The 27068-nt window shown below is 53.6% G+C and overlaps 1 protein-coding gene across 14 annotated transcripts in view; it reads right to left on the minus strand.

The window, feature by feature from the left end:
- Window positions 1-1225: 1225 nt before the first annotated feature.
- Window positions 1226-27068, minus strand: part of LOC140717729 (cdc42 effector protein 2-like) — a 35537-nt gene continuing 9694 nt past the window's right edge. For 6 of the 14 annotated variants that reach the window (XM_073031420.1, XM_073031427.1, XM_073031421.1 and 3 more), the window contains one exon: window positions 1226-3927. In XM_073031420.1, coding sequence (XP_072887521.1) covers window positions 3159-3927 — 769 coding nt within the window. In that variant the 3' untranslated portion in view covers window positions 1226-3158. The other 8 variants (XM_073031432.1, XM_073031428.1, XM_073031423.1 and 5 more) reach the window with 8 other exon arrangements.

The raw sequence follows: 27068 nt of genomic DNA on the forward strand, positions 1-27068 counted from the left end.
TCTCCTTACCTGCTCATCGCCCCCCCACTGGTGCTCCTCCCCCTTCCCTTTCTGCCATGGCTTTCCGTCCTCTCCTATCAGATTCCCCCTTCTCCAGCCCTTCAACCAATCAATTCCAAGCTCTTTACTTCACCCCACCCCCTCTCCCGGTTTCACCAATCACCTACCACCTTGACTCCCCGCCCCCCCCCCGCCCCGCGCTCCTCCTTACTCTGAATTCTCATCTCTTTCCCCGTTCCTGGGGTAAATATGCTTGCTGTAATTCTCAGTTTTTGTTATTATGTACTGCAAAACAGCCTCGCAGGAGGGTCTGGAGGCTCGCGTGCCTCAGTGACCCGGGGAGCTCCGTTGGCTGGAGTCGGGGCTTTGGCTCTTGGTAGGGTCGCCCATGCCAAGCAGGTCAAAGGGCAGAGGTCAGACAGAGAGTGGTCCACCGGTCCTCCAGGTTCAGGGCCAACAACCCTGACTGGTCAATCAAAACTGCTACAGAAACAGCAATGAAGAGTCCTTCTACATCGGAGAGTGACGGTATTCCTGAGTCTCCACCCGGGACTTGCACGGCCGGCAGGGGTGAAAACCGAGAGGAAGCTACCGACCCGATGCAGGAAGCCCTGAACACCGACAGAGATGCCTTGATCATGGCCAGTCAGTAAGTTCAGCAATGGACCGCAGCCACAAGACGGCAGATTTCAAGGCTTATGCCAATGTAATTAAACCTGCTTCTCATCCCAGATCTGTGTTGACATTGCCTGTTTTACAGATGTCATATCGAGGGCAGAGTTGGCAAGAAACTTCACCCAGCGCTGAGCGGATTAACGCGCCTTTTGGGACCACCCTGAGAGATACGGCGAAAACCTGCTCCTTACGACCACAAAGGACGGAGCCAAGCCAGGAGAGTTGGGCATTGGGCTGGCAGCCCAGAGCTGGGAGGGGCAAGGACCTTGGCTTAGGAGTCTTGCGGCGAAAGCCACAGGTCCCCGGAAGCCAACGGGGACAAATCGAGCCTCTGCCATCCCGGACCCTCGCCATGGGAAATGGATGGGGGCGCCATCACCAGGCCGGGCGTTAACGTGGAAGCTGCCGGCAAAGCGGAGGAGGGGACGGCCAAAGGATGAGGCCGACGAGAAGAAGGGGACGAGGTGGAACACCGGCCCAGGACGGAGGACTCGGGACAGCGGCCGATGCTCAACCGCCAACAACAAAACTATAAACACCACAAACACACTTCGATGTTGTAAATTTAATCCGGTAGTTATTGTGGGAGGCCCCGTTAAGCTTTGTCGTATGTACAAGGTCCACTTACGGTATTGTAGCGGTTATCAGGGTTAGCCGTTACAGTCCGGGGCACCGGAGCTCGGAGCTCAACTCTGACACGATCTGTTCAGGAGGCTGTACGCTCTGCTCTCCTGTAACTGCACGGGTTACCTCCGGGTGCTCCGGTTTCCTCCCACAGTCCACAGGCCGGTCAGTAGGTTAACTGGTCACATGGTAAATTGTCCCGTGTGCAGGAGGGATGGCGGGTCGCAAGGACCCGTATCTCAATAAATTACGTACAAGACGTTGAATTAAATAGAAGTTATATTAAGCTGTGGTTTCAGTCATAACGAGGCGGGAGGGTGGTAAAGCTAGCTGGCCTCGCTGTCCCTGGTGGGAGCCAAACTCTTCCGAACGGGCTCCATGCCTACCCAAGGGCGGCGGCTTTCATCGGCTCCTTGAGGTGCCTAACGGGGGCAAGGCTTCACCGGGAGCCTCCGCGCCGGCCAGTCGGCGTCCCCGCCCCGCCCGAGAGGAGGAGAGGGCAGACCGTTGCAGTCGAACAGCCCACGGCGGCCAGGCCGGGCACCTGTCTTTTCTCTGCGGCCGCAGACGCTTCATTCTGCACCCTGCTGTTGCCGGGCCCGGTTCTGCCTCAGTGCACTGACCTGGCAGCCCGTTCTCCCTGGAGTGTCCCGTTCCGTCCAGTGGGTGTCGAAGCTTTAGAGGGGGATTTCTCCCGGATCGGAGAGCATGTGGGGTGAAATGGGGCTCTTCTCTCTGGAGCGAAGGAGGATGAGAGGGGGCTTGATAGTGGACAGCCAGAGACAGGGCAGAAAGCGGGGTATCACTTGAAGGAGATTGGAGGTGGGGGGGGGGGGAAATGCCGGAGGTAGTTTGAGAGTTCTTAGTGCGTGGACCATGCTGCTGGGGGTGGGGGTGGAGTCCGATACATCAGGGACATCTCGGAGACTCTTAGAGAGACGCGTGGGTGATAGAAAACTGGAGGACGATATGGGAGCGAAGGGTTGGAACAACATCGTGGGCTGAAGGGCCTGTCCTACCTCAGTAAAAGTGATGACCGTAAACCGACTCCAATCCTTGAGAGGATTGGGGTGGGGGGGGACGACGCAGGAAGAGGTGGAAGTACAAAACTGGCCCCTGAGGGATTGTAAACGCCCTCCCGTGCAGAGGGGAGGCGGGGCCCACGATGCCCGACCAAGGGTCGGAGCCCCGCTGCCACTCAGCGAGGTGGCATAGAGCTTAGGGTAACACTACTACAGCTCCGGTGACCCGGGTTCAATTCCCCGCAGCTGTCTGCGAGGAGTTTCTACCCTCCCTTTCTGACCGCTTGGGTTTCCCCTGAGCGCTCCGGTTACCACCCCCCCACCCCCACCTTCCAAAGATGGACGGACTGGTCGGTTAATTGTTCACACCGGTGTAAATATGCGACGGGGGGGGGGTGGGGGGTCTCTAAGTAATTATCAGGCCTGCCCTCCCCCACCCCCCCGACACATCTCAGCCTGCTCCTCCCAGTCTCCCCACCCAGGATTCACCGGCCGCTCATTCCACGCACGTCACCTGCAGCCTATTTGAACCCCAGTTCTCAATCACAGTCCATCTTCACTCATCCAACGGGCCGGCCACTCCCAGCCTTCACCCTCCCTGCCTAGAGTTTCGCTTGTTGCCTGCTCTCGCAGTCCCTCTCGCTCCACGGCCCCTCGTGGCTCGTTATCTTCTGGTCTATTATTAAAGTTTATGGTCTCCAAGGCTCTTCTACATCCCCTGACAATAGCAACCATTGGAGCGCTGGTCGGATTTCTCGGTGTTGGACAGTTGAGGGCTGCTGGGTTGTGCCCAAGTCGCTCTCTTCTTTCCCCTTCCGCCCCGAACCTCAAGACCCCCTACTCGGAGGAGAGGATTTCGCACCTGGATCCCGGCTCCTGAACCGGGCCGGCCACCTCGGGCGGTAAGTCCTTCTTCTGGTCCATCACCTCGAGGATGTCGTCCAGGATCGAGGGCCCGAGGTCCAGCTTTAGGGAGAGGAGGGAGACGGCGTGGGGGAGCCGGGTCTCCGCCCGGCTCGCCGGGACCTTCTTGCCAATGCGGTTCTCCCCCGAGGGGCCGCCCACCGGCTCCTTCTCCCGGCTCTCGCTGTCCTTGCTGTCCAGGTGGAGCCTGGGTGGTTTAGGGGGAGCCCGGGGACCCCCGAGGGCGGGCAGGGAGACGGCGTTCTGCAGCAGGGGCGACAGGGGGAGGTGGTCGCCTTCGCGGAGGCTGGCCGTCCTGCTCAGCTCGGTGGAGGAGGGCGGGGGCCGGGGCCGGATGTCGCTCAGCCGGCCGGGCAGCAGGTGCAGCTTCCCCTCGAGGAAGGAGAGGTCGCCGAAGACGTCGTCCGCCCCTCGGCTCCCGATGTGGATGGTGTGCCTGAAGTCCCCCAGGGGCGGGCTGATCATCTCCGAGCTCAGGGCGTCCCGGACCTTCTTCTTGCCCCTGTAGCTGCCCCACTTCAAGGGGACGGGAGGCTTGTCCGACATTCTCTCCTCAGGAGCTGTCAGCTCTCCTGGAGGGAGGAGCTCTCCCCGGGAGATCTCTACAGACACGGCGGGTGGGGGATTCGCTCTCCGGGTTCCCGAATGGCTCCCTCGTCCCGGTCCTCGCCAGCGCCCGAGTCTGCGGAGGGAAAACGGACAGAGTTAACGGGGAGCATTGGGGTGAGAGGAAGGGTTGTCCACCCCCCCCTCCAGAGGAACAGCGCGGAGGGATGGGCAGTGAGGAGGGAACGCCGTGCCGCGAGAGAGGCGACCGTGCTGAAAGAGCGTCAGGCCGGGGGTGAGGTGGGTTTGAGAGGGAGCATCGTGCTTCCCCAACGCTTCAACACCCCTCTCAGTGCTGCCCCTCCCAGAGTGCGACGCTCCCTCCTCAACACCCCTCCCGCAGTGCGACGCTCCCTCAGCGCCGCGCCTTTCCAATAAACGTCCAAAACTTTATTCAAAGACAAACGACGCACAAAGGTTACAATGAATCCAAATTAAAAGGGAGATAATACAACTCAGTTCTGTGGTTCTTGGGGGAGGGGGAGGGGGAACCATTCCTGGAGATCCCCCACTGTACTCATAATGGTCACACGCTCCCTCTCCAAAGACACTGGCGCGAATGGAGCCCCGGAAGAGGGGTAGGCAGTCCCTCCACACACCATGTTGGCCAGGCCGAGCTGCTCCCTCCCAGGAGACACCCCCCACCCCCGCATGAACCAGGAGCGCCGGGCTCTCACACTCCACGGCCCCCGTTGTGTCACCCTGCACCAAAGGCTTCCTGACGGTGAGACAGACCGCCAGGGCGTGACCGGAGGGCAGGCGAGAACCATGAAGCGAAAAGTGTGCGAGAACGGGAACCGTCTCGGCCCAAACTCGAGAGGAGATCAGCCGATGCTGGAAATCCAAAACAACACACCCACACACACACAGACACACACACATACACCCACACACACACACCCACACACACACAGACACACACACATACACCCACACACCCACACACCCACACACGCACACACAGACACACCCACACGCACACACAGACACACCCACACGCACACACACACACACACAGTGCTCATCCATGGAAAAGAGGGAGCGCCGCGCGATGGGAGGGTGCGGGTGGCCCGGCGGGGCAATTGCTATGTGGGGCCGGGGTTTGGACAACAATAGACAGTAGACAGTAGGTGCAGGAGTAGGCCCTGGCCCTTCTAGCCAGCACCGCCATTCACTGTGATCATAGCTGATCATACACAATCAGTACCCCGTTCCTGCCCTCTCCCCATATCCCTTGACCCCACTATCTGTAAGAGCTCTATCTAACTCTCTCTTGAATGCATCCAGAGACTTGGCCTCCACTGCCTTCTGGGGCAGAGCATTCCACATATCCACCACTCTCTGGGTGAAAAAGTTTTTCCGCATCTCTGTTCTAAACCCCTTATTCTTAAACTCAGCACCGCCTCTGCCCACAGCGTGGCGCTCCCTCCGTACCGCCCACTTCCCGCAGCGTGGCGCTCCCTCGGCCCCGCTCCTCCGCAGCGTGGCGCTCCCTCCGTACCGCCCACTTCCCGCAGCGTGGCGCTCCCTCGGCCCCGCTCCTCCGCAGCGTGGCGCTCCCTCCGTACCGCCCACTTCCAACAGCGTGGCGCTCCCTCCGTACCCCCCACTTCCCGCAGCGTGGCGCTCCCTCCGTACCGCCCACTTCCCGCAGCGTGGCGCTCCCTCCGTACCGCCCACTTCCCGCAGCGTGGCGCTCCCTCCGTACCGCCCACTTCCCGCAGCGTGGCGCTCCCTCCGTACCGCCCACTTCCCGCAGCGTGGCGCTCCCTCCGTACCGCCCACTTCCCGCAGCGTGGCGCTCCCTCCGTACCGCCCACTTCCCGCAGCGTGGCGCTCCCTCCGTACCGCCCACTTCCCACAGCGTGGCGCTCCCTTGGCCCCGCTCCTCCGCAGCGTGGCGCTCCCTCGGCCCCGCTCCTCCGCAGCGTGGCGCTCCCTCCGTACCGCCCACTTCCCGCAGCGTGGCGCTCCCTCGGCCCCGCTCCTCCGCAGCGTGGCGCTCCCTCCGTACCGCCCACTTCGCGCAGCGTGGCGCTCCCTCCGTACCGCCCACTTCGCGCAGCGTGGCGCTCCCTCCGTACCGCCCACTTCCCGCAGCGTGGCGCTCCCTCGGCCCCGCTCCTCCGTAGTGTCCGCTTTCACAAGCGCGGGAATCGCTGCCCTCTGCCTCAACTTTTAATCGCTTCCTTCGTCTATTATCCCGGAAATTAACCGGCAAATCCGCCGACTCACAATGACTCAACTGATATGAGACTTAACTTAAGGGTTAATTTGAAAAAACAACAACATCTGTCCCGGCCTTGACAGCACAGGAAGGGAAACCATACGCTGAGGTGCACGATCTCTGTGTGTGAATCACTCGTTACTCGCACAACTACGATACTGTGTTGGTGAACTCTCTTGGACTGGGGCCACATTAGGGGGCAGTGTGAGTGGGCGAGTGGGCTCCATCATTAATCTGAGCCAGTGAGACAGACGGACTGTCACACAATGGAATGCAAACGGCGTGAGTCGCCGACTGCGAACTGTGTGTGTGCACGCACGCAGGGTCCTGCTCGTACTCGATGAGGCAGAGAGAGAGAGACACACACACACACACACTGTGCGTGAGAGAGACTGTGTGTGAGAGAGACACACACACACTGTGCGTGAGAGAGACTGTGTGAGAGAGAGACACACACACACTGTGCGTGAGAGAGACTGTGAGGCGAAGAGAGACTCTGTGTGTGTGTGAGAGAGAGAGACACACACACACTGCGTGAGAGAGACTGTGAGGCGAAGAGAGACTGTGTGTGAGAGAGAGACACACACACACTGTGCGTGAGAGAGACTGTGTGAGAGAGAGACACACACACACTGTGCGTGAGAGAGACTGTGTGAGAGAGAGACACACACACACTGTGCGTGAGAGAGACTGTGAGGCGAAGAGAGACTCTGTGTGTGTGTGTGAGAGAGAGACACACACACACTGTGCGTGAGAGAGAGACACACACACACACTGTGCGTGAGAGAGAATGTGAGGCGAAGAGAGACTCTGTGTGTGTGTGAGAGAGAGAGACACACACACTGCGTGAGAGAGACTGTGAGGCGAAGAGAGACTGTGTGTGAGAGAGAATGTGAGGCAAGAGAGACTGTGTGTGTGAGAGAGAGACACACACTGTGCGTGAGAGAGAGACACACACACACTGTGCGTGAGAGAGAGAGACACACACACTGTGCGTGAGAGAGACTGTGAGGCGAAGAGAGACTGTGTGTGTGAGAGAGAGACACACACACACTGTGCGTGAGAGAGAATGTGAGGCGAAGAGAGACTGTGTGTGTGAGAGAGAGAGACACACACACACTGTGCGTGAGAGAGACTGTGTGTGTGAGAGAGACACACACACTGTGTGTGAGAGAGAATGTGAGGCGAAGAGAGACTGTGTGTGAGAGAGAGAGACTGCGTGTGTGTGTGAGAATGCGTGCAAGAGATTGTGGGCGTGAGGGATAGTGAGTGAGTGACCATGGGGGTCTTCAATTACCCACTCCCCCCCCGCTGCCTGTCCCACGGGGATTCATTCCGGCACCAGGATGCGGGCAGGGTGGTGATGGTAGGGCAGTGGGAGGGGAGAGGGGATCCAACTCCCAAAGTAATCATCCGAAAGCCAGAAGATGACCTGAACTTGCGGACGAACACTCCATTATAACATGTCCTTAGTGAGTCGGTCACTGGCAAACAGAATGGTGCGGCTAGAAACAAATACCCTTTGGCCCATCGAGTCCGTGCTGATCGTCAACTACACATTCGCAATGATCCCATTTTACTTCCCACCCCCCCCAACCCTCCAGAATCTACTCCTCATCCCCCACCCAAGGGGGGGGGGGGGCAATCAGCCACCTGTCGGGACCGGGCCACCCCGAGGAATCTCACACAGGGCCACCCACGCTCTCAGACCGAGTGACAGACGTAAACCCTCACTAGGGGACAGGTCCACACACACAGCGCCGGGCACAGGTCCCCGGAGCTGTGAGACAGTGGCTTTGCCTTCATTCCAAAAAGCTGGCCACAGCTCCAATATCCGCGGGACGTCGGAATCTACCCGACATCAGCAGCCCCGGTAAAGCAGCCAGCGTTAATCAGAGACCGCCACCCCCCCCAGACATTCCCTCTCCTCCCCTCCCCTCGTTACGGCCCTCGCGCCTTATTTTCTGCCTGCACTTCCCTTCCTCTGTAACACTTTGTTCTGCGTTCTGTTAGTGCCTTTCCCTTGTCTAACTCACTGTGATGAAACGATCTGGTCGGCCGGTTTGCACTGTCCCTCTGTACACGTGACAATAATAATTACCAATTAAGAAACTATTGTACATACTGTAAGCTTGTCCTAGGCTGGATTAAAGGGGGTGATGAATCAGCGGACAGGAGGGAGACTGCAAATCTGGCTGAGCGGTGTCATAACAACCACCTCTCACCCAATGTGAGCAAGACCAAGGGGCTTCAGGAAGGGTAGGTCGAGGGAACACGAATCGATCCTCACAGGGGGATCAGAACTGGAGAGAGTGAGCAATTTCAACGTCTCTGAGGGTCTAATCATGGTCCCAACATATCGATGCAGTTATAAAGAAGGCAAGACAGCGGCTATACTTCATCAGGAGTTTGAAGAGATTTGGCACGTCAACAGATACACTCGGAAACTTCTACAGAGGTGCCATGGAGAGCATTCTGACAGGCTGCGTCACCGTCCACTGCACAGGGCCGGAAGAAGCTACGGACAGCTGCTAAATTAGTCAGCTCCATCTTGGGCATCAACCTCCATCCTCTCCAGGACATCTTCAAGGAGCGGTGCCTCAGAAAGGCAGCGTCCATCATGACCCAAGACATGCCCTCTTCTCACTGTTACCGTCAGGGAGGAGGTACAGGAGCCTGAAGACACACACTCAATGATTCAGGAACAGCTTCTTCCCCTCTGCCATCAGGGAGGAGGTACAGGAGCCTGAAGACACACACTCAATGATTCAGGAACAGCTTCTTCCCCTCTGCCATCAGGGAGGAGGTACAGGAGCCTGAAGACACACACTCAACGATTCAGGAACAGCTTCTTCCCCTCTGCCATCAGGGAGGAGGTACAGGAGCCTGAAGACACACACTCAGTGATTCAGGAACAGCTTTGTCCCCTCTGCCATCAGGGAGGGGGTACAGGAGCCTGAAGACACACACTCAGCGATTCAGGAACAGCTTCTTCCCCTCTGCCATCAGGGAGGAGGTACAGGAGCCTGAAGACACACACTCAGCGATTCAGGAACAGCTTCTTCCCCTCTGCCATCAGGGTGGAGGTACAGGAGCCTGAAGACACACACTCAGTGATTCAGGAACAGCTTTGTCCCCTCTGCCATCAGGGAGGGGGTACAGGAGCCTGAAGACACACACTCAACGATTCAGGAACAGCATCTTCCCCTCCGCCATCAGGGAGGAGGTACAGGACCCTGAAGACACACACTCAACGATTCAGGAACAGCATCTTCCCCTCTGCCATCAGGGAGGAGGTACAGGACCCTGAAGACACACACTCAACATTTTAGGAATAACTTCTTCCCCTCCGCCATCCGATTTCTGATTGGTCCACGAACTCATGTACAATATTCTGTAACTTTTGCTCTCTGTCTGCACTAGTTATTTATCTCTTATTGTGACTTACAGTTTTTTTTTACGTATTACTGCTGCTACAGAAGAACAGATTTCACGACCTGCGTCAGGGATAATAATCTGATTCTGATTCTAAACTCCATCATGGGCACTAGCCTCCCCCCCCCCCCCCATATTGAGGACCTATTCAAAAGGCGGCGCCCAGGGGCGGCATCGGTGATGGCAGCTTTCTCGGGGCTATTACAGCTGGGGGCATCGGAGTTCAGAGTTCAATTCCGGCGTGCTCTGTAAGCAAGTTCCTTCCCGCGTGTCCGTGGGTTCCCTCCTGCCGTCCAGAGTCAGCGGGTTAATTGGTCATTGTAAACTGCCCGGCGACTGGGCTAGGGTTAAATCCGCGGGTTGCTCATTAGGCTGGACGGGCCTGCTGGACGATGGAATCGTCGAAAACTTTGTGTATGCAATGAACAAATCCAATGCAGCCACCTAGCGCAGATATTGGACTGTCTCAGTGCAATGCTTTCAACAATTGCACCCTCCAAATCTTCATTCAGGATGGTTGTTGATACCATCATACTCATTCATAGTCTTCATAGTCCCTACCCTGCTGAAGCAGTGAAATCGTTTGATTTTCACTCCCGGCCGTTTCTGGCATCTCCAAGCCTGAATGCTTGAAACTGTTCTGAATTGTCTTACTGCTTATAGAACACAGAACATAGAACAGTACAGCTCATGACAGGCCCTTCGGCCCACAATGTTGTGCTGACCCTCAAACCCTGCCTCCCATATACCCCCCCCACCTTAAATTTCTCCATATACTTGTCCAGTAGTCTCTTAAACTTCACTAGTGTATCTGCCTCCACCACTGACTCAGGCAGTGCATTCCATGCACCAACCACTCTCTGAGTAAAAAACCTTCCTCTAATATCCCCCTTGAACTTCCCTCCCCTTACCTTAAAGCCATGTCCTCTTGTACTGAGCAGTGGTGCCCTGGGGAAGAGTCGCTGGCTGTCCACTCTGTCTATTCCTCTTAATATCTTGTATACCTCTATCATGTCTCCTCTCATCCTCCTTCTCTCCAAAGAGTAAAGCCCTAGCTCCCTTAATCTCTGATCATAATCCATACTCTCTAAACCAGGCAGCATCCTGGTAAATCTCCTCTGTACCCTTTCCAATGCTTCCACATCCTTCCTATAGTGAGGTGACCAGAACTGGACACAGTACTCCAAGAGTGGCCTAATCAGAGTTTTATACAGCTTCATCATTTCATCGCGACTCTTAAACTCTATCCCTCAACTTATGAAAGCTAACATCCCATAAGCTTTCTTAACTACCCTATCTGCCTGTGAGGCAGGGTAGAAATTCAAAAATCAAGTGATTCAAAAGAAGTGATTCAAAAATCACTGCTTTTTGAACAGAAACACCCACAACTGGCACTATTTTAAAACTGCTCACTCTCAGCACGATGTGGTGTCTAACGGCCATGCAAGCGCAGGTGACCGACGCGAGTTAGGAGGCGTTCGGCAACGTCTCAAATTAAACGGTGAAGTGTCTCAAATAAATGAAGGAAATCCCGCCAGTTTTTCAATTTGTTTTTGTTCTTTAAGAGTTGTCCCAAATAAGCAGCTTCCCTGATTGACTGATAGCCCAATTAATCGGAACCTGCTCCAGATACTGCAGGGAGAGACGGGTAGATATACATATAAACACATGCATTCAGTGGCCACTGTATTCAGTCCACCTGATCGCTGATGCAACTATCTAATCAGCCAATCACGCGGCAGCAACTCGGTGCATAAAAGCACACAGTCACGGTCAAGAGGTTCAGTTGTTCAGACCAAACTTCAGAACAGGGAAGAAATGGGATCGAAGTGACTTTGACCGTGGCAGCACCAACAGAACCTTCAAGCTCTTCATCCCGGGGAAAGGAAGGATCTTCGTCTAGAGCGAGGGTTCACAATTCGTGGTCCACGGACGCCTTGGTGGGGGTCCATGGCGTGATAAAGGGTCGGGAACCCAGAAAGACGGGCTGCCCCTGGGGGCAAACTGAAAGACCGGCCCAGGATAAAGGAGGTGGGGGGTGTGGGATCGATTGCAACATTTAAGCGAAGTTTGGATGGGAGGGCTACGGTCCAGGTGCGGGTAGATGGGCTGAAGGGTCTGATTCGGTGCTGGAGTGCGCCGTGACAACGGACACACTTGTTGGTCTGTCATGAAGCTGGAATATCGAACAGTCCCGAGCGGTTCCAGATAAGCAGACATTCCGTCTCAGGGACAGATCATAACGAGATGACATCCATCGTACACCCTGTACCTCCAACGCAGACGGCTAAATACTGGCAGCTTCTGCAATGTTCCCGATTGTCAACTGCATTTATTTTTTTAATGAAAAGATTAACGAGGTGTGCTGAAACAAAATAATCTGGCTGAAGATTATGAACTGCACGGTGGACGGCTGAGAGAGGAGGGGGGTTAGCAACCCCCCCGTCCCGGAAAAACCCAGAGCTACAGAAACAACAGCTGAAGCTCCAGGGGCCTCATCACCGGGACAGGCAGGACCTTGGCCCGGACGGCCTGAGGCGAGAGCCCCAAGTCCGTGGAAGCCGCGGGGCTGATCGACCCTCTACCGCCGCGACCTCGAATCGGACGCCAGGAAGATGGAGTACACCCGGGGACGACTTGAAAGAGCGGCCCGGGGCAGAGGACTCTAGCGAGCTGCTGTCGGCGGCCTGGGCCCCAGCAGAAGAAGGAAAAGGGCAGAGAAAAACTGTCGAGTAACAAGGGCGATCCGAATTCCGAGATTCCCAAACACTGTGATGGTGAGTGAGGCCATTCGTCCCATCGGGTTCATGCTGGCCCCCAGCAGTTCATGACTCATTTCCTCCCCTCAGATCAGAAATCAGGTTTGTGATCTCTAACGTACACTCAGTGGCCACTTTATTAGGTACACCCGCTCGTTAACGCAAATATCTAATCAGCCAATCACGTGGCAGCAACTCGGTGCGTAAAAGCACGCCGAGACGATCAGGAGGTTCAGTTGTTGTTCAGACCGAACATCAGAACGGGTGGGGGGGGGGGGGAGAAACGTGATCTGAGTGACTCTGACGGTGGAATGATTGTTGGTGCCAAATGGGGTGGTTTGAGTATCTCAGAAACTGTTGATCTGGGATTTTCATGCACAAGCGTCTCTAGTTTACAGAGAATGGTGTGAAAAACAGAAACCATCCAGCGAGCGGCAGTTCTGTGGGTGAAATCGCTTCGTTAGTGAGAGAGGTCGGAGGAGAATGGCCAGACTGGTTCGAGCTGACAGGAAGGTGACAGTAACTCAACGTTACAACAGTGGGGTGCAGAAGATCGTCTCTGAACGCACAACACGCTGAAGCTTGAAGTGGACGGGCTACAGCAGCGGAAGACTGTGAATATACACTCAGTCGGCACGCCATTAGGTACTGGAGGGACCCGAGTGTATTTCTTTACTTTATAATTTCTTTCTTTACTGCGCTAACTGATGCGGCACGGCCACAGATTTCACAGATTTCCTTTCCAAAGGGAGCATCTATCACACCGGGAACTTCGGAGAGCTGCTGCCTCAATAAAGGAACTTAATTGGGGCGGTTTGGCCTTCGCCCCAGCCGCGAACCGGTGGCGAGACTACCTCAGTCCTGTTGAGCAACTAATATTGGTCGGGAGAATCATTTCAGAGAACTCTTCTTTACTGCTTTTTCTTCAACACTCTGGGACACCAACTAATAACTACCACCCCACCCCACCAAAAAAAAAGCGTGGGGCTCCCCCCGGAAGCAGAAGGCACAACGTTTTCTTCTTCGTAAGCCCACCACTACCACGGGGGCACAGACCAGGCCGGCAGGTCGCCAGGGTCCCCTGTCCTGGGCCAAGAGCAGATCGATGGGCCCCGCTGGCTACCACTTTTCCGGCAGGACTTTATGAGTCTCCTAGGCCAAGATCCCAGGGATGGGATCTGTGTGGTTTCTGAAGCTCTGAGTTTTGTTTTTAAAAGGGTTACTAGACCCCCCCGCCCAACCCTTTTGCAGCAGAGCTGAAGACACACACACACACTCTCAGCGATTCGGGGACAGCTTCTTCCCCTCTGCCACCCAATTCCTGAACGGACGTTGGACCCGTGAAACTGACCTCACTGCTTTTTAATATCTGTTTTTGCACTACTTAATTAATTTAGCTATACACACACACACACACACACATTTATACCTCACTAACAAGAGAAAATCTGCAGATGCTGGAAATCCAGAGCAACACACACAAAATGCTGGAGGAACTCAGCAGGCCCCGGCAGCATCTGTGGAAGAGAGTGAACAGTCGACGTTTCGGGCCTTTGACAGGACTGGAGAAAAAAAATGAGGAAAAACACCTTCTCACTACATTTTTATTTCTTTTTCTCTCTCTCTTTGCATTTCTTATTTAATTTTTAAATATATATTTTGTATGGTAATTTAGAACATTTTAATCTTTATGTATTGCAACAGACTGCTGCTGCTAAGCGAGTGTCATGACATATAAACCCCATAAGGTATAGGAGCAGAATTAGGCCATTCAGCTCATCGAGACTACCCCACCACTTCATCATGGCTGATCCATTTTCCCTCTCAGCTCCAATCTCCTGCCTTCTCCCCGTATCCCTTCATGCTCTGACCAGTCAAGACTCTTATCAACCTCTCCACATCCACTCTATCTGTGTCCTCTGGTCCTAGACTCCCCCACTGTAGGAAACATCCTCTCCACATCCACTCTATCTGTGTCCTCTGGTCCTAGACTCCCACACTATAGGAAACATCCTCTCCACATCCACTCTATCTGTACCCTCTGGTCCTAGACTCCCCCAATATAGGAAACATCCTCTCCACATCCAATCTATCTGTGTCCTCTGGTCCTAGACTCCCCCACTACAGGAAACATCCTCTCCACATCCACTCTATCTGTGCCCTCTGGTCCTAGACTCCACCACTATAGGAAACATCCTCTCCACATCCACTCTATCTGTGTCCTCTGGTCCTAGACTCCCCCACTATAGGAAACATCCTCTCCACATCCACTCTATCTGTGTCCTCTGGTCCTAGACTCCCCCACTGTAGGAAACATCCTCTCCACATCCAATCTATCTGTGTCCTCTGGTCCTAGACTCCCCCTCTACAGGAAACATCCTCTCCACATCCACTCTATCTGTGCCCTCTGGTCCTAGACTCCACCACTATAGGAAACATCCTCTCCACATCCACTCTATCTGTGTCCTCTGGTCCTAGACTCCCCCACTATAGGAAACATCCTCTCCACATCCACTCTATCTGTGTTCTCTGGTCCTAGACTCCCCCACTATAGGAAACATCCTCTCCACATCCACTCTATCTGTGTCCTCTGGTCCTAGACTCCCCCACTACAGGAAACATCCTCTCCACATCCACTCTATCTGTGCCCTCTGGTCCTAGACTCCACCACTATAGGAAACATCCTCTCCACATCCACTCTATCTGTGTCCTCTGGTCCTAGACTCCCCCACTATAGGAAACATCCTCTCCACATCCACTCTATCTGTGTCCTCTGGTCCTAGACTCCCCCACTACAGGAAACATCCTCTCCACATCCACTCTATCTGTGTCCTCTGTTCCTAGACTCCCCACTACAGGAAACATCCTCTCCACATCCACTCTATCTGTGCCCTCTGGTCCTAGACTCCACCACTATAGGAAACATCCTCTCCACATCCACTCTATCTGTGTCCTCTGGTCCTAGACTCCCCCACTATAGGAAACATCCTCTCCACATCCACTCTAACTGTGTCCTCTGGTCCTAGACTCCCCCACTGTAGGAAACATCCTCTCCACATCCACTCTATCTGTGTCCTCTGGTCCTAGACTCCCCCACTATAGGAAACATCCTCTCCACATCCACTCTATCTGTACCCTCTGGTCCTAGACTCCCCCAATATAGGAAACATCCTCTCCACATCCAATCTATCTGTGTCCTCTGGTCCTAGACTCCCCCACTACAGGAAACATCCTCTCCACATCCACTCTATCTGTGCCCTCTGGTCCTAGACTCCACCACTATAGGAAACATCCTCTCCACATCCACTCTATCTGTGTCCTCTGGTCCTAGACTCCCCCACTATAGGAAACATCCTCTCCACATCCACTCTATCTGTACCCTCTGGTCCTAGACTCCCCCACTACAGGAAACATCCTCTCCACATCCACTCTATCTGTGTCCTCTGGTCCTAGACTCCCCCACTATAGGAAACATCCTCTCCACATCCACTCTTATCTGTGTCCTCTGGTCCTAGACTCCACCACTATAGGAAACATCCTCTCCACATCCACTCTATCTGTGTCCTCTGGTCCTAGACTCCCCCACTATAGGAAACATCCTCTCCACATCCACTCTATCTGTGTTCTCTGGTCCTAGACTCCCCCACTATAGGAAACATCCTCTCCACATCCACTCTATCTGTGTCCTCTGGTCCTAGACTCCCCCACTATAGGAAACATCCTCTCCACATCCACTCTATCTGTGTCCTCTGGTCCTAGACTCCCCCACTATAGGAAACATCCTCTCCACATCCACTCTATCTGTGTCCTCTGGTCCTAGACTCCCCCACTATAGGAAACATCCTCTCCACATCCACTCTATCTGTGTTCTCTGGTCCTAGACTCTCCCACCATGGGAAACATCCTCTCCACATCCACTCTATCTGTGTCCTCTGGTCCTAGACTTCCCCACTATAGGAAACATCCTCTCCACATCCACTCTATCTGTGTCCTCTGGTCCTAGACTCTCCCACCATGGGAAACATCCTCTCCACATCCACTCTATCTGTGTCCTCTGTTCCTAGACTCCCCCACTATAGGGAACATCCTCTCCACATCCACTCTATCTGTGTCCTCTGGTCCTAGACTCCCCCACTATAGGAAACATCCTCCTCCATATCCACTCTTATCTGTGTCCTCTGGTCCCAGACTCCCCCACTATAGGAAACATCCTCTCCACATCCACTCTATCTGTGTCCTCTGGTCCTAGACTCCCCCACTATAGGAAACAATCCTCTCATATCCACTCTTATCTGTGTCCTCTGGTCCCAGACTCCCCCACTATAGGAAACATCCTCTCCACATCCACTCTATCTGTGTCCTCTGGTCCTATACTCCCCCACTATAGAAACATCCTCTCCACATCCACTCTATCTGTGTCCTCTGGTCCTAGACTCCCCCACTATAGGAAACATCCTCTCCACATCCACTCTATCTGTGTCCTCTGGTCCAAGACTCCCCCCACTATAGGAAACATCCTCTCCACATCCACTCTATCTGTGTCCTCTGGTCCTAGACTCCCCCCACTATAGGAAACATCCTCTCCACAATCCACTCTATCTGTGTCCTCTGGGTCCTAGACTCCCCACTATAGGAAACATCCCTCTCCACATCCACTCTATCTGTGTCCTCTGGTCCCAGACTCCCCCACCACGGGAAACAATCCTCTCCACATCCACTCTATCTGTGTCCTCTGGTCCTAGACTCCCCCCACTACAGGAAAAAATCCTCTCCACATCCACCTCTATCTGTGTCCTCTGGTCCCAGACTCCCCCACTACAGGAAACATCCTCCCACATCCCACCTCTGTGTCCTCTGGTCCTAGACTCCCCCACTATAGGAAACATCCTCTCCACATACACTCTATCTGTGTCCTCTGGTCCTAGACTCCCCCACTACAGGAAACATCCTCTCCACATCCACTCTATCTGTGTCCTCTGGTCCTAGACTCTATCGAGGCCTTTCAACATCCGATAGGTTTCAACAAGATCCACCCTCATTCTTCAGAGTACCAGCCAGGACAGGCCCGGAGCCTCTTATGACAAGCCTTTCAATCCTGGAATAATTTTTTGAACCCTCTCTAATGTCAGCACATCCTTTCCTTACATAAGGGGGCCCAAAACTGCTCCCGATACCTCACGTGAGCCTCACCAGTGCTTTATAAAGCCTCAACGTCACATTCTCACTTCTATATTCCAGTCCTCTTGAAACGAATGCTAACATCGCATTTGCCTTCCTCACCACCGACCCGACCTGCAAGTTGACCTTCAGGGAATCCTGCACAAGGACTCCCCAAGTCCCTTCGCACCTCAGTATTTTTTATTTTCTCGTCCGTTTAGAAAATAGTCTACGCTTTTAATCCTTCTACCAAAGTGCAAGACCACACACTTCCAAACACTGTAATCCATCTGCCACTTCTCTGTCCAAGATTCCCTCGAGTTAACAGCACCGAAGCAGGCCCATCGGCCCATCTAGTGCATGCAAGTATTTTAATCTCGTTTTATTCCCCATGCACACTGGGTGGGGGGGGGGGGGGGAGAGCGGTATGGACGAAATTTAAGCCCCTGTTATTAAAGTAGAAACATAGAAAACCTACAGCACAATACAGGCCCTTCGGCCCACAAAGCTGTGCTGAACATGTCCCTACCTGAGAAATTACCTAGGGTTACCCATAGCCCTCTATTTCTAAGCTCCGTGTACCTGTCCAGGAGCCTCTTAAAAGACCCTGTAGATATATCTCACCACATACAACCCTAAGATCATTTCCCTGTCGGGCGACTCAGCAAATCTATAGAATAATAACAGGATCAACGAAAGATCAACCGGAGTGCAGAAGACAACAAACTGTGGTAAACGCAAATATAAATAAATAGCAACAAATAACGAGAACATGAGATAAAGAGTCCTTAAAGTGAGATCACTGGTTGTGGGAACACCTCAATGGATGGGCCAGTGAGTGACGTTATCCCCTTTTGTTCAAGAGCCTGATAATTGAGGGGTAGTAACTGTTCTGAACCCGGGTGGGGTGCGGGGTCCTGAGGCTCCTGTACCTTCTCCCTGATGGCAGCAGCGAGAAGAGAGCAGGGCCTGGGTGGTGGGGATCCCTGGTGATGGACGCTGCTTTCCTACGACAGTGTTTCATGTACAAATGTTGATGTGCTCAATGGTGGGGAGGGCTTTACCCGTGACGGACTGGGCTGAACCCGCTCCCCTTGTGTAGGATTTTCCCTTCAATGACCGTGACCATGATTGGCGAATTATTTCTATTGTAGGGCTTTGCCTTTACAAGATGGGTGACCCCGCGGCCATGATCAACATTCTTCAGAGATTGTCTGGCGTCAGCGGTCGCAGAACCGGGACTCGTGATCTGCACCGGCTGCTCGTACGACCGTCCACACACCTGCTCCCATGGCTTCACGTGACCCTGATCGGGGGCTAAGCAGGTGCTACCCCTTGCCCAAGGGTGACCCGCAGGCTAGCGGAGGGAAGGAACACCTCACACCTCCTTTGGTAGAGGCGCATCTCACCCTGACACTCATTGCCTGCTACAGAGATCTGAAATAAGACCAAACTCAGTCAACTCCATCAGGGGCTGGGCCGCCCAGAAATCCCCCCAACTTAACCCTAGCCCGATCACAGGACCAACTAACCCACCAACCGGCAGGTCAATGTGGGAGGAAAACCGGAGCACCCGGGAGGAAATCCCAGTGGTTGCAGGGAGAACGTATAAACTTCTTATAGGCAGCGGTAATCCTGATACGAGAGATTCTGCAAATGCTGGAAACCCAGAGCGACACGCACAAAGTGCTGGAGGAATTCAGCAGATCAGGCAGCACCTATGGAAGTGGGTAAACAGTCGACGTTTCAGACAGCGACCCTTCATCAGGACAGCTGAGTCCCGATGGAGGGTCCTCGGCCCGAAACGTCGACTGTTTACTCTTTCCCATAGATGCTGCCTGGCCTGCTCAGTTGCTCCAGAATTTCACAACACACCTCAGTATATCGAACCTGATTGTGGGAGAAGAATTAGTATCAATGATCGCCAGATGAATTCATCATCCAGAAACTCAGACTGTTCCTCTCTCCACAGAAGCTGCCTGACCTAATAAATACTTCCAACTTTTTTTACTTTGACTGTGAGACATAGAACACAGAAATCTACAGTTAATTACAGGCCCTTCGCCCACAATGATGTACCGACCATGTAACCTACTCTAGAGAATGCCCAGAACTTCCACACAGTGTTGGAATCACACAGCAATCTATGTTTCATAGGAGCAAGAATTAGGCCATTCAGCCCATCGAGTCGGCTCTGCCATTCCATCATGTGCTGATTTATTATCCCTCTCGACCCCCATTCTCCTGCCTTCTTACCCTGATTAATCAAGAACGTACAGCCTATTATACACTCAAGGAAGTTAGTTTTACAGCGTTAACGGCGGTCAGCTGAGAACTGTGTCTCCAAAAAGCTTTTAGATTGTTTGTCTAAAATGGGTATCCGAGGAAATATCATGTACTTGTGAATCAGCCAAATAACAGAACAAGGTTATGAATGTGGAGAGCAGCTCGGACTTATTAAGGATGGGAATCGGAACGTGAAGAAACGTGAAAGAAACACGGGGTGGAGTAGAGCCCGTTCCTCTGGCTTCGATATTTGCAGTGGACGATTCATTCATCGTATCGTTGGTATATCTTTTTAGTTTATAGGAATTGTGCCTGGGTTTTAGAAACGCTTTGTGCTTCGTGATTGAAAAATGGTCTTAGAAATGCTTCGTTTCTTAGAAACGGTTCGCAATCTGGAAATGTTTAAGATAGAAATCCTCTGTGAGTCTTAGACGTGTTTTAAGAATGTTGTTTGGATTTAAACGTGTATCGCTGACCTCCAAGTGGACCACAATCTTGCCATGGGTTTGGCAGGCTACGACCCGGAGGGCCGTGCTGGCTGGAGCCAGGGTCTTTACGCTTTGGCTCTCTGAAGGGTCACCCAGGCCAAACAGGTGGGAGGGTAGGGTGGGGGGGGGGGCGCAGCTCGGGGCTAACAACCCCGACTGGTGTTACGGAAATGAAGATTCTTTCTCCGTCGGAGTGTGACGGTTTTCCCGAGTCTCCACCCGGGACTCGGGTGACTGACGGTGGTGGAAAAGCTACCGACACGACGGAGGAAACCCTGAACACCGACAGAGATGGAGGACCTTCATCGCTGCCCCAAACGCCAGCGGGGGTAACGGGGAGTAAGTAACTGAACATAAATGAACTGCGTTTTCAGTTACTTTCTTCGCTGGAAAAAATCTTCTCCTTGGTAGCGAGGAGGGACTCGCCACTCAAATAAATGGGTATCGGGAGCCGAACTCACCATGGAGGGGTAAACAGGGAAGTGAACTAGTTTTTGAAGTTTGGGTATTTACGCTATTTATAATCGGATCGGGTAGAAGGTCTCCACTCCAGTGTAGAACTTCACGGCAGACAAACTCAACACCGTCACATCTTCTGGAACTCTCCGAATGAGTATGCTCACTCGGGTCAGGCCACGTCTGGAGGATTGGGTAAAGTTCTGGTCGCCCCACTACATGGGGGGGACGTCGAGGCTTCGGAGAGGGGGCAGAAGAGGGTCACCGGGACGCTGCCCGGTTCAGAGGGCCTGTTGCTACCACGAGAGGCCGGACAAACCCGGCTCGTTCTTCTCTGGGCTGAGGGCAGATCTGATCGAGGGTTATAAGATTATGAGAGGCATTTGATAGAGTGGACAGGGAGTATCTGTTTCCCCAGGGCAGAAATGTCTAGTAGAGGGCAGAGGCATTGAAGGCGAGAGGGGACGTGAGGGGTAAGTTTTTTACCCAGAGAGTCGTGGATGCCTGGTGTGGTGGTGGAGGCAAATTCATTAGAGGTTTTTAAGAGCCGTTTGGACAGGCACATGAATGTGAGGGAGATGGAGGGATATGTGTGTGTGTGTGTGTGGGGGGGGGAGGGATTCATTTTGGGGGTGGGGGTGGGGCTGTGAATTACATTTTAACCGGTTTGGTACAACATTGCGGGCCGAAGGGCCTGTCCCTGCGCGGTACACAGTTCTATGCCCCAACTTCCGGCAAGTTGAACCCCACCTGTCACTTTTTTTCTCACCCCGCGCCCGCCCGGGACGGCCTCCCACTGTTGGTTCATCGCCCCGCAACACCCGACCCCTCTTTGTACGTACCAGCACCCGCGTCCGTTTGCTCGGGGGCTGGGGTGGGCTGGGGGCAGGTTAACTCCTTCTCCGACCCGCTGGGTGTGTGACGGTGGCGTTCCGGGGGGAGCGCCCGTTGTTGGTGAGACTAATAGCCGCCCGCTAGCGCCGAGCACATGGCTGACGCCAGGGGCCGGGGTCAGCTCAGTCCAGGTGACCGCGCTGATCCAGGGAGGGGCGGCCGACTCCCCCACGACAGCCTAGGCTGTGACAGAAAGCAGGCGGCCGCGCTCCGCTGAAGTTTCCTCACCTCGCCCGGCGATGTTGCAAACACACTTCCTCTTAACCGCCCCGGGGCCAATCCTCTACTACGAAATGATAAGATTACATATATAAAAAAAACCAGTCCCTGCCAGGTCTGACAGTCTGAAACCAACAATGATCATCGGGAGGGGAAGTTAACCCTTGCTGTACCTGTCGCGGGCAAATTTAAAGCTTCAAGCTTGTTTAAAACCATTTCCACCTCACAAGTGTAAAGGAAGACGATATAATCGTTACTCCGGATCCGATATGCAGTGCACCCCCCCCCCCACACACAACACACACACACAATAAGATAAAGAACACGATAATAAAAAAACACATTATTACAGGTCGGGATGTCGGAGCTTCGTTCCGGGACCGACTGTAAACCGCACGGGTTTCCTCCCACAGTTCAAAGCCAACAGGTTAGTTTGGTCAGTGTACGCTGTCCCGTGATTAGGCAAGGGTTAAAAAGGTGGGTTGCTGGTTGGGCCGGGAGGGCCTGTTCCCCTCCCCACCCCCGCCCGCTGTATCTCTAAACATAAACAAACAAGCTAGCTTATAGACCAAGACACCTCCGTTCCACCACACCCCTCAGGGCCCACCGTTCACCGTGAATTGTCCTAACTTCATCTGATTTTCCAAACTGCACAACCCACACACTCGTCTGAACTAAAGTCCCGCCATCTCCCCCTCACAACTTGCACCCAGCGGCCTCCTGTGCCCAATAAAGTGGCCAACGAATGTACGTTTGTGGCCTTCCGCTGCGGCAGCCCGTCCACTTCACGGTTCGGACGTGTTGTGCGTTCAGAGAAGCTCTTCTGCACCCCGCTGTTGTTATTTGAGTTACTGTCGCCTTCCCGTCAGCTTGACCCAGTCTGGCCGTTCTTATCTGATCTCTCTCATTAACGGGAGCGTTTTCACCCACAGAACTGCCGCTCACTGGATGTTTTTTTCCTGTTTTTCACACCGTTCTCTGTAAACTAGAGACTGTGGTGCCTGAAAATCCCAGATCAGCAGTTTCTGAGATAGAGATACTCAAACCGCCCCATCTGGCACCAACAATCACTCCACCGTCAAAGTCACTCAGATCACATTTCTCCCCCCCCCCCCCCCCCGTTCTGATGTTCGGTCTGAACACAACTGAACTCTTGACCGTGGTCCTCAGGCTTTGACGCACCGAGTTGCTGCCACGTGATTGGCTGATTAGATATTTGGCGTTAACGAGCGGGTGTACCTAATAAAGTGGCCACTCAGTGTACGTCAGAGATCACAAACCTAATTCTGATGATCTGAGGGGAGGAAATTAGTCATGAACTGCTGGGGGCCAGCATGAACCCGATGGGACGAATGGCCTCACTCACCATCACAGTGTTTGGGAATCTCGGAATTCGGATCGCACTTGTTACTCGACAGTTATTCTCTGCCCTTTTCCTTCTTCTGCTGGGGCCCAGGCCGCCGACAGCAGCTCGCTAGAGTCCTCTGCCCCGGGCCGCTCTTTCAAGTCGTCCCCGGGTGTACTCCATCTTCCTGGCGTCCGATTCGAGGTCGCGGCGGTAGAGGGTCGATCAGCCCCGCGGCTTCCACGGTCTTGGGGCTCTCGCCTCAGGCCGTCCGGCCAAGGTCCTGCCTGTCCCGGTGATGAGGGCCCTGGAGCTTCAGCTGTTGTTTCTTTGGCTCTGGGTTTTTACGGGACGGGGGGTTTACTAACCCCCCTCCTCTCTCAGCCGTCCACCGTGCAGTTCATAATCTTCAGCCAGATTATTTTGTTTCAGCACACCTCGTTAATCTTTTCATTAAAAAAATAAATGCAGTTGACAATCGGGAACATTGCAGAAGCTGCCAGTATTTAGCCGTCTGCGTTGGAGGTACAGGGTGTACGATGGATGTCATCTCGTTATGATCTGTCCCTGAGACGGAATGTCTGCTTATCTGGAACCGCTCGGGACTGTTCGATATTCCAGCTTCATGACAGACCAACAAGTGTGTCCGTTGTCACGGCGCACTCCAGCACCGAATCAGACCCTTCAGCCCATCTACCCGCACCTGGACCGTAGCCATCCAGACCCCATTGCCAAACCCTCCTCCGTCAGCTCGGGACCATCAATGGGCCAGTGAATTTCCCCTTAAATATTTCTGCCTCCTCCCTGAGCCTACGACCTCTAGTCGCAGTCCCCACCCCAGCCTCAGTGGAAAAAAAGGCCGCTTGTAGTTACCCTGTCGATACCCCTCTACGCTAGCGAAGTGGCCAGCGAGCTGGGCTCACTCTAGCTGTCCTCTCCGCGACCGAGGTTTCCCTCCCATGCCCCGTTTCCTCCCTCATTCCAAAGGCGCAGGGGTCAGGGATAGTGAGTTGCGGGCACTTGCGGGCTGCCCCCAGCAAGTCCTCGGACCGCCGTCGGGGGGTTTCAATGTACACGCGACAAACAATAAAGCTAATCTTTAAAGACACCCCCGCATGCCTTTCTCCCCGGGCAGAAATGGCTAATACAAGGTGCAATTTCACGGCGATTGAAGGAAAGAAATGGGAGGAGTCAGGGGTAGGTTTTTTAACTCTGTGTGTGTGTGTGTGTGTGTGTGTGTTAGTGTGTGTGTGTGTGTGTGTGTCTGTCTGTGTGTGTGAGTGTGTGTGTGTGTCTGTGTGTGTGTGTGTGTGTGTCTGTGTGTGAGTGAGTGTCTGTGTGTGTGTGTGTGTGTGTGTCTGTCTGTCTGTCTGTGTGTGAGTGTGTGTGTGTGTGGAATGCCCTGCCCGGGGTGGTGAGAGAGGCAGGTACATTAGGGACATTTAAGAGAATCTTAGATAGCCACATGGATGATAGAACAATGGAGGGTTATGTAGGAGGGAAGGGTTAGATTGGAGCGGGCCGAAGGGCCTGTACTGGTCTACATTCTAGCCCCATTATATTTTCCTTGCAGTCCAAACTAGTTAACTTGGTAACGATCGCCCTAACTAAATGCTGACAATAATAAACGCCTAACTAAACGAAATCCCTTCGGCCCATACCATGTCCACATCCCTCCACTCCCGGCACACTCGTGTCTCTGAAATTCCCCCATCAGACCTGCCACCACACCACCCTGAATCAGAATCCGGTTACAACACAGAAACAGGCCCATCCGGCCCAAAAAGCACCAATGACACCCACGTGTCAAATTGCCCTAACAATCTTAAGGCCATGAGACACAGGAGCAGAATTAGGCCACTCAGCCCATCAAGTCTACCCCATCATTTCATCGTGGCTGATCCATTTTCCCCCTCAGCCCCGATCTCCTGCCTTCTCCCTGTATCCCTTCATGCCCCGACCAATCAAGAACCTGTTGACCTCTGCTTTAAATATACCCGATGACTCAGCCTCCACAGCCGCCTGTGGCAATGAATTCCACAGATTCACTGCCCTCTGGCTAAAGAAATCCCTCCTCATCTCCGTTCTATTCTGAGGCTGCGTCCTCCGATCTTACGACTCCCCCACCATAGGAAACATCCTCTCCACATCCACTCCATCTGTACCCTCTGGTCCTAGACTCCCCCACTATAGGAAACATCCTCTCCACATCCACTCCATCTGTACCCTCTGGTCCTAGACTCCCCCACTATAGGAAACATCCTCTCCACATCCACTCTATCTGTGCCCTCTGGTCCTAGACTCCCCCACTATAGGAAACATCCTCTCCACATCCACTCTATCTGTGTCCTCTGGTCCTAGACTCCCCCACTATAGGAAACATCCTCTCCACATCCACTCTATCTGTGTCCTCTGGTCCTAGACTCCCCCACTATAGGAAACATCCTCTCCGCATCCACTCTATCTGTGTCCTCTGGTCCTAGACTCCCCCACCATGGGAAACATCCTCTCCACATCCACTCTATCTGTGTCCTCTGGTCCTAGACTCCCCCACCATGGGAAACATCCTCTCCACATCCACACTATCTGTGTCCTCTGGTCCTAGACTCCTCCACCATGGGAAACATCCTCTCCACATCCACTCTATCTGTGTCCTCTGGTCCTAGACTCCCCCACCATGGGAAACATCCTCTCCACATCCACTCTATCTGTGTCCTCTGGTCCTAGACTCCCCCACCATGGGAAACATCCTCTCCACATCCACACTATCTGTGTCCTCTGGTCCTAGACTCCTCCACCATGGGAAACATCCTCTCCACATCCACTCTATCTGTGTCCTCTGGTCCTAGACTCCCCCACCATGGGAAACATCCTCTCCACATCCACTCTATCTGTGTCCTCTGGTCCTAGACTCCTCCACCATGGGAAACATCCTCTCCACATCCACTCTATCTGTGTCCTCTGGTCCTAGACTCCCCCACCATGGGAAACATCCTCTCCACATCCACTCTATCTGTGTCCTCTGGTCCTAGACTCCCCCACCATGGGAAACATCCTCTCCACATCCACACTATCTGTGTCCTCTGGTCCTAGATCCCCCACTATAGGAAACATCCTCTCCACATCCACTCTATCTGTGTCCTCTGGTCCTAGACTCCCCCACTATAGGAAACATCCTCTCCACATCCACTCTATCAAGACCTTTCACCGTTTGATAGGTTTCAACGTAATCCCCCCACATTCTTCTGAACTCTAGTGAATACAGGCCCGGAGCCATCAAACGCTCTTCATATGACAAGCCATTCAATCCTGGAATCAATTTTGTGAGCCTCCTTCGAACCCTCTCCAATGTCAGCACATCCTTTCTTAGATAAGGGTCCCAAAACTGTTCACAATACTCCAAGTGAGGCCACACCAGGGCCTTGCAAAGCCCCAACATTACAACCTTATGCCTTTGGAGGAAACTGGAGGAAATTGGGGGAAACACGCGTTTATGGGGAGAACGTGCAAACACACTATGGACAATGGCGAGAACTTACACGCTAACAGAGTTACTCTGACCCCTATGCCAGATATTTGCATTCACGCGCAGGTGTACAAGTGTCACTGACATACACCCTGTTAGGTCCGCCTTTACACCAGCTCGTGAATGCAGGTATCTAATCAGCCAATCGCGTGGCAGCAACTTGGTGCATAAAAGCACGCCGACACGGTCAAGAGGCTCAGTTGTTGTTCAGACCAAACGCCAGAACGGGGGGAGAAATGTGATCTGAGTGATTTTGACCCTGGAATGATTGTTGGTGCCAGATGGGGTGGTTTGAGTATCTCAGAAACTGCCGATCTCCTGGGATTTTCATGCACAACCGTCTCTAGAGTTACAGAGAATGATGTGAAAAACAAATAATACCCAGTGTGGGCGAAAACGCCTGGTTAATGAGAGAGGTCGGGGGA

This window comes from Hemitrygon akajei, chromosome 28, assembly GCF_048418815.1.
Source record: "Hemitrygon akajei chromosome 28, sHemAka1.3, whole genome shotgun sequence".
NCBI classification, from domain to species: Eukaryota; Metazoa; Chordata; class Chondrichthyes; order Myliobatiformes; family Dasyatidae; genus Hemitrygon; species Hemitrygon akajei.